We start from the raw sequence: 15,470 nt of genomic DNA on the forward strand, positions 1-15,470 counted from the left end.
CTTGCAATCTGAAAGGGTAGTAGTGTTGTGACGTTTTCACACATCGCCCCATTGCAAATGGGGACCCATGTTTTTTTGCTTTTTGGGGTTTGTTTTCTTGGTTTTTTAGGGTTTTGTTAGTTAGCCTTTGCATTTTTGAGTGTTGTCGGGGTGATCACATGGATAGCAAGTCCGGCTTGAGTGAGGTCCTGATCCTGAAATTTGGCTAAGTCTGGAATGTCCTGATCCTGAATTTGACTAAGTCTGGAAACTGAAAAACCTCCAAAAACTAGATTTTGCAATATAACTCCTGGAGGTCTGAAACCACTCTCAAACATCCTGAAAGTATATATGGAATATAACTTAAAGTATAAGATCACTTATACTTAAATGTTATATTCCATCAAATTTATCCTGATAGAGAGTTCGAAAAGTCAAATTTCGCTCGTGTCCTTCTCCAAGGGTCCAGAGCGAAAAGCGCTCCTGTCCCTCTCCAAGGGACCAAGGCGAATCGCTCGTGTCCCTCACCAAGGGACCAGAGCGAAAATGCTTAGTTGAGCCATTCCTGACCTTGTTTGGACGAATCGAGACATCAAAGGCATGGTGAAGGACGAAATGAGCATGATAGAGCATCCAGACTTGATCAAAAACAACGAAATGATGAAGTTTTTGCCTAGAGGGTCAAATTCGCTCCTGTCCCTCACTGAAGGACCAGAGCGAAATTCTTCATAAGGTACGATCTGGGCAAAGATCAAGTCAACTTTATGTTTGAAGGCAAGGAAGGAGGTGAAATGAACTCATTGAAGATAAATTGAAGATTACCAAATGCCATCAAAGGACCAAAATGCTTAAGTTCGCTCCTGTCCCTCAGGAAGGGACCAGAGCGATATTTCCATAATGGCTTAGATTTCGAAAATTTGTCAAGTGTCAAGCGACCAAGGGGATCAAGGGGACTTCATTTTACGCGTTGATAGCAATTACAAGTTGAAGAAGGCAAAGACAAGCTCAAAACGTTGAAGTTCGCTCCTGTCCCTCAGGAAGGGACCAGAGCGATATACACCATATTTGCCAATTCATGCATAAATCACGTTAAGTCAAGGTTTTGCAAAGTGGTAAAAGGTCTAAGGTGTCTTTTGAAGACGATATACAAGGGTTTTGAACGTCAAAATGCTATCAATTGAGCTAAGGAACTTATATCGCTCCTGTCCTTTGGACAAGGACCAAAGCGATTTTTATTAAAACACTCATGCTCCTTCAAAACCAAGACAAGGCAAGGATAGCCAAGGTCAAGGACGTCCTTTGGAAGGCAATGAACGAAGATCAAAAGTTTGCAAATTTGAGCCAGGACACAAAGATCGCTCCTGTCCCTCAGGAAGGGACCAGGGCGATATTTGCCAAAGCACTCATTTTCCTTCGAAGATCATGACAAAACAAACTTGCAAAGGGTTCAAAGCGTTGTTTGAAAGGTAATAAAGGAGAAGTTGATATCAAGACCAAGAAGGTAGATCGCTCCTGTCCCTCAGTCAGGGACCAGGGCGATGAGGTACGTATTATTTCATTTTCAAAAATTTGGCGCTCAAACACATTTCTTTAAATTTATTTTAAATGCTAAAATCGATGGATTGCAAATTTAATTAAAAATGGCATTTAAAATTTGCGCTTGATATTTATTAATTATTTTTGCCTTTATAAAAATCAAAATTTATTAATTTAAATAATAAAGGCATTTAATCAATTATTTATTAATTAATAAAAAAAACAAAAGGAGCGCTAAGGTTATGAGGTCGGCCTTGTTATTGATGTAAAAATCGTTTTAATTGCTTAATTTTTCCAAAGTCGGTCTATATGGTAATTGTGGTGAGAGCGCTTATAAAGGAGAAGTGAAAATCATTATTTTCACATTATCATTTCACCATCTTACATGCGATCTTGGAAGGAGAAGTGCGAGTTGTGTGTTAGAGTCATTTCAAGCAAAGGAAGGCGCCAAGATCATTCAAGGGGAGGAGCGAATTTCAAAGGGAAGGTACAAGCATTATCAAAGGAGTTCGAGTTTCAAGTTAGGCAAACTTGCCAAGGACATTGAAGATCACGTCAAAGTCATCTAATTTCAAATTTTGCCTAGGCGATTTTCCTCATTTTGCATTTTAGAGTTAAGCTCTTAAGTGAGGTATGGCAAGATCTCTTGTTTTAATTTCGAATTTTGATCGTCATTGCCTTAAGCTTGAATTTTGAATTTTGAATTGTATTAGCCCACTTGTTTTTTAGGAAATAATAACTCAAGGATTTATTATGAAGTTTCCTGAAAATTAATTTAATCTATGCTATTTGTTGCAAAATCATGTTCCTAATTTTGAAATGTTGTGTAGGCATCAAATGGAGATCTCTTCAAGGAAAATCAAGCCGGATCCAGGACGGTCTTCGCCAGGACGATCAAGTAAGGACAAGGGCGACCTCTTCCAATCCAGCGTTCCAAGGCGAGGTACATCATCCTGCACATCAAGGACAAAAGGAGTTAGGACAAGAGTTAATTAAAGATAGCCTCTCAACGACATCAAATTGAATATCTAGCAAGCTACAAGTGTCAGATGAGGTGGCATCCTAGTCATCACTCCTCCAGTCAGTGAGGTCCATCTCAGCATGTCCAGATTCAATGTACTTAACTCATGGAAGGTGGCACAAACTCCGATGTACCTACCCCGGCTATCCATTGGTCGATTTTTCTAGAAGGGACATGTGTCCAAGCAATACAATTTTGTCATTGGTCAAGCATTAAATGTTATGTAATGGTTGTAACAAACCCTAATTAGGGTTTTCATTGTAAAATCTTGGCCATTGATCTTGAATTGATCTAAGCCATTAAATTGTATTGTGGGCACTATATAAGCCCAGGCATTTCATTTGTAAAGGCTAATTAGCAATTGTTAGAGAGAGTTGTAAATAGTTAGAATAGTTAGAGAATAGTTGGAAGCAATTAGAGTAGAATAGGAGGACAAGGCAAGAAATTGTTGCCATTGATTGTAAACAAATTCCATTTTCATTGAAGTAATGGTGAAATATGTCGTTTCTTGCAATTTGCATGGTTTCTTGTTGAGTCTTCAATCCTAGATGGTAAATGATTAGATGAATGGAGGAAATGCGATTGATTAATGGTGGAATTCGTACATCCATACTACTAGCAGTTTGTTGATTGCAGACTTGCCTTGTGTAGTCAACTGGAATCATTCAGCCTAAGCTCAATTTCAATTTGTCGCTTCTTCATTGATATGCATCAACTTGGATGGTATCTATGCCTGCGGTGATGATTTGAACATCATAAAGTTTCCCTTAGAAGATCGCACTAGTCTTGTGTAGATGTTCCATTGATGTCAAAACAAGATCTAGTTAGAGTTTCATCAAAAATCAAGTCATTGCTCCTACATTCTTAGTATTAGGATTAGATCCTCTCTTCACCCTTATCCTTTTTCATTTTTTTCAAATCCAAGTTAGTAAGAGCCTGTGTCCAGCAAAGCAGATCGGAAGTTCAATCATCAAATGTAAGTCCCCTTGTGATCCCAGCAAATCACATCATACCACTGGAGCTTGTCCACACGTAGAGACCCTACCAAAAGAACCTTGGAGTCTTCCTAACTGATCCTTTATGCGAATCTTCAGCAGTTAGAGACTATTTTCTCAAGAGAGGATAAGATGCCTATTGGTATTTTATTTTGTGTACGATTGTGTATAAAATACACGTCAACAAGTAGTAACACTGAACTCCATTTTGTGAATCCATATTCACAAATAATTTCCTACCCCAAGTGACTAATGCAGGAGAATCCTGGGATGTGAAAGTAATCTTGCATCAACCAAAAATATTTTATTTAATTTTTGCTATAGTTTGGTTTTAAATGTTTTGGTCTCAGATACCAGATTCATGCAGGGAAGGGCAGAATTCGGTACGGGTGTGAGTCGGATTTCGGTCAAGCCAGGTTTGTCCCAAGTCCAACCCAAGCACCCGGATCAGCTTTGGATCTAAGCAAAGATACATAAAACGATTTTGCAGCTGGAAACAAGCACTCTGATCTGCGACTCTTGTTGGATGTTCTTGGCTGCCCTCTAGCTCCCGTTGCCCTCTCTAATGCTCTTCTCTAACTCTCCACCAAAGACGTGCATAGTATGTTTTATTTCCTAATGCCCGTGAATGAGCTCCAACAAGGAGTGCAGCCCTATAAACGAAAATTGAAATGACATTTAATATTTACTTTTGTTTGTTATTGGATATGTTAAAATTTAATATTTAAATTAAACTTATATTATAATATATCAATTATTTATATTATTATAAATTAATAATAATTTAAATTAAATTTTTAAACATATTTATTATTTACTATTTATATATATTTTTTATTATCACGATTAAATATATTTTCATTTCTTGTTATATATTTATTTTACTATTTTAGTATATTATAAGTATAGACGTACCCATACCCGAATCGGCAACTTAGGTTTGGGTGAATAATTGATGTAATAAGGCCTAAAATCTTTGATAAATTATTTGGCCAGGTCCTAAGGTTTTAGATTGCATAAGAGAGTGTCACCTGTTGGAAGCATCTTCATGGCATATTCTTGGAATCTTCCACTTTGACCGTGGATGGTGGTGGTTGCAAGAGAGTAATTATTTTAAAATATTACATTTACCATTTACAAGTGCATGTCTTCATAGATGGGATCCCAAGGGACACTTGGCAATACATGTCTTACTATAGATTCTTGTGGTGTTATGGAGTTGTCATAGTTGACCTGTTCAATTGGATGTTAGTGGAGGTGTACATGTGCAACACAAATGGAACTTTTTGTATTTTATTTATTATTTTATGTTGGCATCTTTATTTGGACATGGGATTTGGAGAAAATCTAATTTCACATTGATAACTTATGTTTATTTTCATTGGTGGAGGTTGAGGTGGGCTTGTGTAGCATTATGACAACATTTAATGCAAAAATTTGAATGATTTTTGGTAGGATTTTCAAACTTAATGTGGGATTTGGTTTGAATACCCAATAATGGGTTGTGGTAATTGTTGTGAGGTATTCACACATCGCCCCATTGCAAATGGGGACCCCCACTTTTTCACTTTCTAGGTTAGTCGTCTTAGCTTAGTTGTTAGTTGTTGTCGAGTCTTTGCTATTAACCTTTTGTTTGTAGTTGTTCAGGAGCTGATCAAGTCTCCCCTCTTGAGAATGGAGTGAGGTTCAACACTCCCTTTGCCCAGCCAAGACATAATCCCTTCCACTTCTCCTAGTCCTGTCAATGGGTGCCCAAACCCGATCACTCCCATTTCCATTCCTCACCATCGCCACCACCATTTTCACATCTCCTTGCTGCCTTCCATATCACTCAATATCCTCTACCCACCTACCTTTCTATACTCCATCTATCCTTCCTTCCACCCATCCCCATATCCTAACCACTTCACCTACATAGCCTACCTTATATTTCCTAACTTCCATCCCACATCCTTAACCTACCCCTACCACTACCTTTACCTATACCTCCCTCCCTTCGCCTATAACCTCATCTGCCTAACCCTCTTCCTATCCTAGCATACTCACTCACTACCCTTCACCTACATTTACGCTTACTTATACCTCCCTACCCTTCACCTACACTCACACCTGCATCCTCTACCCTTCATCTCACACACCTTACCCTTCTACTTCCCTTAGCCTACCCTTTCGCTTACCTACCACTCTACCTCCTACCCCTGTCCTATCCTAAGCCACCTTCCATTTCCTACCTTTTCCCTTAACTACCGCCTTACCGCCTTACCCTTTTTATTACCCCTTATACCTCCCGTTTCATTTTACTCCCCATATATCTTAACTCCTTTCACCAACCCCTTCTACCTCCCACATCCTAAACCTCCTTACCCCACGTATTCCTACCTTCATCATCCATACCCCTTATGTCTCCCTTTTCCCAAACATCCTCTCCTTCCCTTCCTCACGTTCCCCTACCACTCTTCCCTTCCCCCACAACACCTCACATTTCTTCATCCATCCTTACCACATCACATGTTGGACCCCACTTTAAACTCAAAATGGAGAATTAAATAAGATTTTTAAGGACTCTCCTGCTGGGCCCCACAAAATCTAAAATGGAGAATTGGAAAGCTTGTTTTAAGGCATAATATTTCCTTTGACTTCCTTTACCACGTAGCCTTGATTGGGCCCCACCAAACTCTAAGGTGAAGGAAAAAGTTTGAAAGCATATTTTTTTAAAGAATGAAAGCATCCACCTCACCATTTCCCTGCAAGGTGTGGCATCAAAAAGATAGGGAGCTGGCCTTTGAATGAGGATGTGTCACTTTAACAAGAACAGAGTAAAACAGACCCTTAACATCCAACGCCTATATAAAGGGAGTATTTCGCATCATTTTAACAGCATTCAGATCAGACATTTAGGAAGCAGTTTTAGTGATAGAGATCAGCTATTTTGGCAACAAGATTTTGATCTATCACATTGATCAAATGCTTCTTCAAGATGCTGTTTGATTTAAGGACATTGTTATCCAGTCTTTTGAAGGCAAAGGGGCAGATTTTGAAGGAATTCCAGATCATTTTCCAAGGTTCTGATTTGATGTAAAGTATCAGCAATTTTAGCAGACTTAATTCTGATTTTAATTTTTTTAGATATATCCTGTCTATGATTCAATCAGTATCATCATGTCCAGCCTTAGAAATCCATGTTCAGAGTTGAATGGGTTGCAGGAAGTTCGATTTTTGCAGAAAGTTGTTTTCATTCTTAATGTTTTAATGCAAAATATTTCTTGCTTTCCAGGTTTGATATGAAGATAGAAGAAAAGAGAAAGATGAGCACCCAAGGAAGCATGGAGGACAAGTCACAATGAGATTCAACTCACATTTCAAGACAACATCAAGCTGGAAGATAGCTATTCAGAAATTACTTCCTCTACCATTCAAGAGATCTGAATACACTTACATTAAGAAGCAGGTTGAAAGGACAGGTTTTGATTAAGTACATGATAATTTCAAGTCCTCCCTGGTTGGAGTGAGATCTGCTTCCATTGCTCATAGTTGGGAGCGATGTGGACTTCTTGAGCAGCATTTGAGGCACTTGAATGGATGAAATGAAAGGAGTGAGCAAAGAATGTATTAAATTTCAAGTTTGGATTTCAACTTCATGTCTGGAAGTAGGAGAGCGAAGACGATTGTAAGACCACTACCTTGAGCAGATTGAATGTTTGGGAAGAGTCATTTTAAGTTAAGAAGATGAAAGGTAGAAGTTCAAACAAACTTCATGTTCAAGCACCTATGAGCGCACTTCACAAACTAGAGTAGAAGAGCACACTTCACAAATTGGAGGATATGAGCGCACTTCACAAATCACCATAGATGAGCGCACTTCACAAATCAGGGTACATGAGTGCACTTCAAGAATCAAGGTAGATGAGCGACTTCAAGACTTGAGGTATATAAGCGACTTGCAAACCTCACAAAATGGACAAGATGAGCGACTTCACATTTCAAGGCATATCAGCGAACTTCACATTTGAAGCCACATGAGCGAACTTCAGGAAATGGGAGTACATCAGCGAACTTCAAGATTTGATGAGGATGAGCGAACTTCGGGAGTTGAAGGAGAAGAGCGAATTTGTTTACTCAAAATAGGATGCCAAACAGCTGATAGATCACTTCCTTGTGCCAATTTGATGTCTTAACAGAGAACAACTTGAATTTGAATGATGAAAGATAAGTTAGAGGACTACTTCAAGATTCATGATATATGAGCGACTTCATGTTTCAAGCTATATGAGCGACTTCAAAAATGAAGGGGGATGAGCGAACTTCATGATTTGGGGTAGATGAGCGAAGTTCATATTGATAGCGAAGGAGTGAAAGGGATTTGAAATCATTTACCTTGAATTAATTCAATTTGAAGTGAACTTCGTAAACTCAATGACATGAGCGAACTTCGGGAATTGAATGACCTGAACAAACTTCAAGAAAGGAGAGAGATCAGCAAACTTCAAGATTTGAGGCATATGAGCGACTTCACATTTCAACCTATATGAGCGAGCTTCAAAAATGAAGGGGGATGAGCGAACTTCAAAGATTAAGCCCTATGAGCGAATTTCATATTTGAACACACATCAGCAAACTTCAAAAATCTATACACATCAGCGAACTTCAAGAATTGGGGTATATGAGCGAATTCAAGCACCTAAGAGTGAATGTCATGAACGAACTTCACAAATTAGCCTAGATGAGCGAACTTCAAAGATTGAGGTATATGAGCGAATTTCATGATTAAAAGGATATGAGCGAATTCAATGTCCAAGCACCTAAGATTGAATGTTATGAATGAACTTCACAACTTGATCTACAAGAGCGAACTTCAAGGATTGAGAAGGATGAGCGAACTTCAAAAATGAAGCTACATGAGCGAATTTTACATTTTGAGGATGAATGAACTTCAAAAATGGAGACCCATGAGCGAACTTCTTAAATCGGCATAGATCAGCGAACTTCAAAGATCAGCATACATGAGCGAATGTGTCTCCTTTACTCACAACAAGATGCAAGGCAGCTAATAAGTCATTTCCTTAAGCTGATTTGATGCCTTAATTTCCTTGAGAGGGAACAATTTAGAATTTAAAATGAGGCAAAGTGAGTAAGAAGTTAACTTCAAGAATCAAGGGGGATGAGCGAATTTCATGTTGAACTTCAGGAATCAGCTCATATGAGCGAATTTCAAGTGAGTGAACTCTACTCCATGTGTTCCTAGTTGAAGGCGAAGTTGCAAGATTGGTTACATGACTACTACCTTAAGATTTGAAGTTTGGAAAGAGTCGTTTTGAGTTAAGAAGATGAAGTTACATGACTACTACCTTAAGATTTGAAGTTTGGAAAGAGTCATTTTGAGTTAAGAAGGCGATATATTGCTCGTATTTGTTAAATTTACCTCTGGCAAAACATCATTTGAAATCCCCTTATGTTTCACAATAAGCCATTAAAATTCAAAAATAAGAAAAGGAAAGGAAAATAAAGTCAAGATGCTTGAAATGCTGCCACATTAAAATAAAAATTACATGATCATAATAAATGATTGAATACAAAGGGAATAAACTTTCCCTTCAAATGATAAAATAGGACTCTCAAACATAGCCATACCATTTACGTTCCAAGTAAATGCATCCTTTAAACGATGTCCATCAATTTCAATGTCAAGGCGAATAGGAAGCAAGTTCTCCGATGTTGGCCTGCCATTGAGATTTATCAATAAAAAAAAATTTTAAAAAGCAATCTTCTAAATCGTAGGAACACGTCACTATTTACAAGATAAAATGCAAAACCAAATACTTTTGTAACAAAGTAACATTACAAGCTACTATTGAAAGAGAAAGCAAGAAAGGCTATACAATATTTAAGACTAATCACTCTCCAAAATGATTAAATCCTATATAGGAGTGGTTAAAATCCAATCTCCCACAAACGATATAAGATTTGGAGAAGAAATTTCGATCTCCATTCCATAAATACAAAAACATGCAACTTTGTTGTATTCAGAATATGTGGTATCAAACAACAAAAGAAAACAAACATGTCCCATAACTTACAATAGTGATTAATAGAGCAATGTCCTCTAATTACAGATTAGGTTGATGCTAGAATTGGCATCTTTACCACTTAAGAAGGAAATCAACGCAGAGCACCATTACCATTGGCCACTGACTCAAAACAAATCTGAATACTGATAACAGAAAGCCTTAAACCACAAATCTGTTACTGGCCTATGTGCATGACTATATATATTACAAGCTACTTTAGTCCAATCAGCCTGTGGTTACTCAAGCGCATTTTGATCTCCCCTGAGAATGAATTTCAGTAATTGATCCTTTTTGAAAAAGTCTGCACAAACAGAGTCATTCAAAATGAAAGTGGTATCAAAGGCACAGGAGTATGAAAATAAAGAGAAGCCAAAGAGATACCAAGAGGATAAATAGGAACAATCAAGAATCTACCCCATTAATTCATCAGCACAGAGGATAATAATATAACTCTCGCAGCTATAAACCAGAATGCTCCTACTTGCAACTTGATTCTATAGCAAAACCCTCATCTTCAAACAAAATTTAATCTAGCAAGTAATAAAGTTTACCCTTACATCATGAATAGGAATGGAAATCATCATTATCCTACCTATCCTAGACCCCTCATGTTGTTGGGTACGCCTAGGGTACCACTAGGCGCCCAAGCTGTACCCTGGACATAATTGAGGATGAACCCACACTGGACTAGTACAAAGACCAAACCCATGCACATATCGGGGTCAAAATAGAAAGATGTGGTAACATAGTCTTAGAAGTCTTCTTTACATGGTCGAAGTCAGATTTGTAGGTTATGGGGATCTAAGATTCCCTTAGAAGATTTCATGCATAGACCAAACACTCCTAGAAAATGAATGCCAAATATGACCAGATACTATGCTAAAGTTTACTTCATTGAAATTTTTGCTAATGAATAAAATAGGGACATGATTTTTGGGGGAGGCCCATATTGGTATCTTCACAAAACATTGGCACCTAGGTTTTCATCCATCAATGGAGATCCTGAACACAGCTCCAATTTGCAACAAGTTATATGCCTTGGCACAAGAATTTAGGTCGATATATGTTTTTGAATCTATTGTCAATTCCTTAGGGAAGGCAATCAATACTTCAAGACCTTTTCATGGAAAATGCCAATCCAACTATGTAAGAACCTATGCAGAATTGGATCTAACCAAGCCACCTTTGAAAAGCATCACTTTGAAAGTTTAATAGATGGAATAGGATCAACCAATGGACTCTGAGAGTATTTTTTCAGATGCAGAGGTTGCCGTGAATATAGCCATCTAATCAAGGAATACCTAGAATTGCAAAAATTTGACATGCAAATGACGGAATAAGATGCAAAAGAAAGGTACAATGATAGATTCATCAAACCCAAAAGGAAGATCACTATTAAGAACAAGAAAGTCAAATCAGAAGGATCAAGAGCAAGGAAAGAAAATAGGAAGGATAATTAGAATACAGTAGAAGTCACAAAGGACATGGATATTGTACTAGAAACCTAATTCTAGGGGAAGCAAGAAGATGGCAAATCTAAGAATCTTGTCGAAGGATACAAATTATAAGATTGTCTACAAAGATTGCTAGAAGAACCCAGTTCCAACTCAAAAGGAGACAAGAAGAATAGCAATCCAAGAAGAATTTCAACTCCATCCTTCATGTGCGCAAAACAAAGGCTTTCCAAGAAAAGATAGTACAACCCAAGGAGGAATCAAGTTTAGAACAAAAAGGAAAGAGTTTCCCTTGAAGACAAACAAAATGGCAATAGGAAGGATGACTTCAAGAACTCTAGAGTAGGAAGGCCCAACAAACATGACTTTATCTAGAATGATTCTATCGTGGATATTGTGGCCAGTCATCAAACTAATATGGAGGCCAGCTTGGAAAGGATCAAGAGATCCAAAATTTCTCATTGAAACTTTTATCCTTGAACATTAGACGATTAAATTCCCCCTAAACAAGAGTATTGGCAATATATGCAGCAGTTTGTTGCCATTGATGTCAACTTGAATGTGTTGTCATTGATGTCAACTTGAGGACAACTTGATGTCCTTGCAAACTTGTATACAGATGGATGGATAGAGTTGAAGAGGCTAAGAAATGATGTGTGATTAGCATGAGATATTTGAGAGAGATGGTTTGACATTTGAAAGAGATGGTTTGATATTTAAGAGAGATGGTTTGACTCAAATGAAGACATGGATCTACATGATTGAATACTCGCATGACAGTCCCAAAGACCAGAAGATGTATCCATGTCAGTATGACAGTTCAAATAAATGATATGCGCATGGTTAAGCTTGTTACACATGCTTTATACTTTGGTTGAGGGATGCAGATGAATTGATTGATGTCTACATGTTCAAGGAGTTAGTTGATTGATAATTGAGTCTGGATTCATACTTGTGCTTTTGGGAAAATTGTCTAAGGGTCAAACACATTTTTCCTAAGTCTATCTGTCTACGTTTTGGTCCGTATTCCTCCGCATTGCAAGATGGTCTTGCGGATCTGGAGTTTAATTTAGTTGACCACAAGGAGTCTATTCCAGGATTTCAAGTCATACACATTTCTGCAGTAAGAGTTATAGTTGACTGTTCTCAGGTGTGCACTAGAGTGATATGTCTCAGAGGTTTACCAGAATACTCTACATTCCTCTGGAGTATTAGGTATGCTTATGCGAACTTGGGGATGTAATCAATGAAGCGTAAGAGGGATGTATTCATGTGAGTTGCAAATGATTTTGTGCTCTGGAATGTTATATCTCAAGTGTTGAAGTGTCACAGTCTGCCCAAGATGCTCTAGACTCATGAGTTCAGTAGGTGTCTTCTCTTGCACCATCACATAATGATCAATTACTTCAAGAAATGGTTGTAGGGATGTTGTGGATAGTCTTCATGGTTCACATATTGGTCCGCATGATGTTTTTGGTTTCTCCCTGGTGGCATAGAGGTAAATAGTTAGCAGTTTTGGTGGTTTTGTTGTTGTTTGGGCCGACAGCATTGGTTCCTTCATTTGCAGTTAATCCTAACCTATTCCATTTGCCTTTGAGGATGAGCTGAAATGTGTTTGGGATTTAGTTATGGCTTGAGTTGATCTACAACTTTTTTTATTTCATGATTCATGTGTTTTGGAACTGACCTACGTAATGCTACACGTTTTATTTGAAAAGTCTTTTTGGTGTCGACCTAATTGATGTTTTGAGGTGTTGCAGAGGGTATTTATAGAAGAACAAACCATTTGTGAAACGTATCAAGTGAATAAGAAGCATATCAGTTGAGTATGAAGTGTGTGAAGTCAGTATGATAGAGTAATTGTGTGCAAAAAAAAAGGGACTACAACATCTGCATATGACAAATGCTTCTCTTATAGAAGTTCAGTTCATGTTTTTCTCAATCAATATTTCATGTATCCTGCTAGAAGATAGTGTCTCCTGAGCAGATCCAAATTTCTTTGTATCTTGCTCAGCAAGTCCATCAAGGAGCAGTGAGATTCCTTACTCAGTGAGCCTTAAAAGAAACATTGAAACTTGTTCATTTATATTCTGAGATAGCTCTCATCATGGTTTTTCCCTCATTGGGCTTTCCACGTAAAAATCTTGGTGTTATAGTGTGGTGCATGCTTTGTTTCTAGTTCTTTATTTTGGTGGATCAGATTTAATGTTTAAATTACAAATGGATGTTTAAGTTTAAGTTAATGTTGATCCACCCCACCCCCCAGCCCCCCAACCAAGCATCCGGCGTGTGTTCAACAAAGAGAGTTTCTCTAGGGACTCTTAGAGAAATATAGTTCAAATATTATTTTGCTTCCAGAAACTAAACTAGAAAACATTCAAAATTTTCTTTCACTCCCTTACCTTCAAGGGAAGATGGATCGAATTAGCAAGAAGGTCATAGGCTTGCCTAGGGGTCTGGCTAGACTTGGAATTGTGAAGAGGTGAAAGTGTTTGAGATCGAGCCTCAAACTCTTAGATGGCTTACTAGGTTAATAGTCTCACTTCTAATCTCATCTTCCTTCTTATCAATGTTTATGGCCCTCAAGGAAAGCAAGAATAAAAAAGATGTTGGTTCCAAATTCAAGATCAAATGCAATGGTTGGCAGAACCTACATGGATCATGGCAAGAGACTTCAATTCTAGATTGGATTTATCTAAAAGAAAAGTGTGGGACCCTAAATATGAAGAACAATGAGAACTCCATCTCCTTTCTCGAGGATGTGGATCTGTGGTACATCAAACCCCATTGAAGGTGGTACACCTAAACTAATAGGAGAGGTAGAAAGGACCATTTTGCAGCCGGAATTGATAGATCTCTAGCCTCTACCTCGTGGCTGTATAAGGATGTTATTCTTCACTTAAGGTCGTGCAAGAAGCAACTTTGGACCATTGATCTATTTCTTTGATAATAGAGAAGGATTACTTTCCTCATGAAGTTCCTTTCAAGTTCAAAAAAACTAAAGCGTCTAGAACAAAAAAAGGTTGTCTTTGATTTCTAGCATTTCTTCCTATTGAGTATGGCACTAAGATGTACATTATCAATGAAAAACTTTAAATTTGAAACTTAAGGAATGGAATCATTGTGTTTTCAAGAACTTGTTCCACATAAAAGAGAATTTGGAAAGGAGAACTGGGATATCCAAAGACAAATTAACACTATTGAACAATGTGATCTCATGAAGAAAGAAGAGGAGTTGCCTATACAATTGGATGATATTTATAGGCATGAAGAGTTCTTTTCCAGACAAAGTCTAAAATAAAGTGGCTCAAGGAAGGGGATTTTAATACCAATTTTTTTCATCTTTCTTGTAATATGAGGAGGTAGCCAAATTGTATCTCTAAACGCAAGACTCCAAGGGGCGGGTTATTGAGAATCTTGAGGTCAGGGCTTCCCTCAAGAATTCAAAGAAGGCTTTGTCTACGTTTTCCAGATTGGCTTTTCGAATGTCAATGATGGTAACAACACTAACTTTTGGAAATTATAATAGTAAAAGAAAGCAAGCGGCTTGCCAAAAACCATGGCGGCATTTCTGATTTATTCAAAAATTACTTTGAAAATTCAGTAGCGTTGCAGGAGTTACTGAATCACGTGTGGGTCGGAACTCTCAAAAAATAGGCAATACAACATTCCTACAAAACCCCATATGCTACAACAGTTTCGGGCAATCCTTCAAACTTTTTGTATCGAACAGAGAAGAATTGTTATCGGTGATAACAGCAAGAGAATGTCAACTTACATTCGAAACTTGGTGGAGTTCTTAGAAGCCATACCCGCCCCTTTCATTTCATTTGCTCGGGCAACAACAATAGGAAAGCCTGTCTCTACTGCGGTAATGAAAAATAGCGCAACCTGTTCCTATTTGCCAACTTTGGAGGCGGGATAGATGTTTCTTCAGAATTTTAAAGCGTCAAAGCATCATGCAAGAGATGTCTGCGAACATGTGGCCTAATATATATAAAACAAAGAGACCCAACTCTGATTCACTTTTTACTAAAAATACTCGTTGAGCAAAACGATCTCCCTAAACTTATCCCGTTTAGGTGATTATTTTCCAACTAGTGGGCTGTGTTGGGGTTCATTTTTACTAGGAAGATATTGCAAAAATTTAGTTAGTGGAATAGAAAATATCATGTTTATTATAATAATTTATTTTAAATTTGATAAAAATGTTTTAATTTTTTAATAGTGTTTTTTAAGGAAAGAAATTTAAGCTTTCATAAGTCTTTTATCTTCTTTGATTTAAAAGTTTTATTTAATTATATTTTGAAGGAGAAATTTGTTTAATTATATTTTAATCGATATTTTTAATGTGATAATGGATTTTGAAGGTTAGATTTGTATGTCTATAGAGTTAATGTCATCTTTTTGGAGGATGGAA

At 37.5% G+C, this 15,470-nt stretch overlaps 1 protein-coding gene across 3 annotated transcripts in view; it reads right to left on the reverse strand.

Moving 5' to 3' along the window:
• The window catches only part of LOC131044330 (chromatin structure-remodeling complex protein BSH), a 183,138-nt gene extending 168,078 nt beyond the window's left edge, over nt 1-15,060 (reverse strand). For all 3 annotated transcript variants that reach the window (XM_057977650.2, XM_057977636.2, XM_057977644.2), the window contains exons 1-2: nt 14,829-15,060; nt 9,160-9,248 (exon numbers count right to left, since the gene is read on the reverse strand). In XM_057977650.2, the coding sequence (XP_057833633.1) occupies nt 9,160-9,248; nt 14,829-14,875 (136 nt within the window). In that variant the 5' untranslated portion in view covers nt 14,876-15,060. The remainder of the gene's footprint in view (nt 1-9,159; nt 9,249-14,828) is intronic.
• Nucleotides 15,061-15,470: the final 410 nt, after the last annotated feature.

The sequence above is a fragment of the Cryptomeria japonica genome, chromosome 6 (assembly GCF_030272615.1).
Source record: "Cryptomeria japonica chromosome 6, Sugi_1.0, whole genome shotgun sequence".
NCBI lineage: Eukaryota > Viridiplantae > Streptophyta > Pinopsida > Cupressales > Cupressaceae > Cryptomeria > Cryptomeria japonica.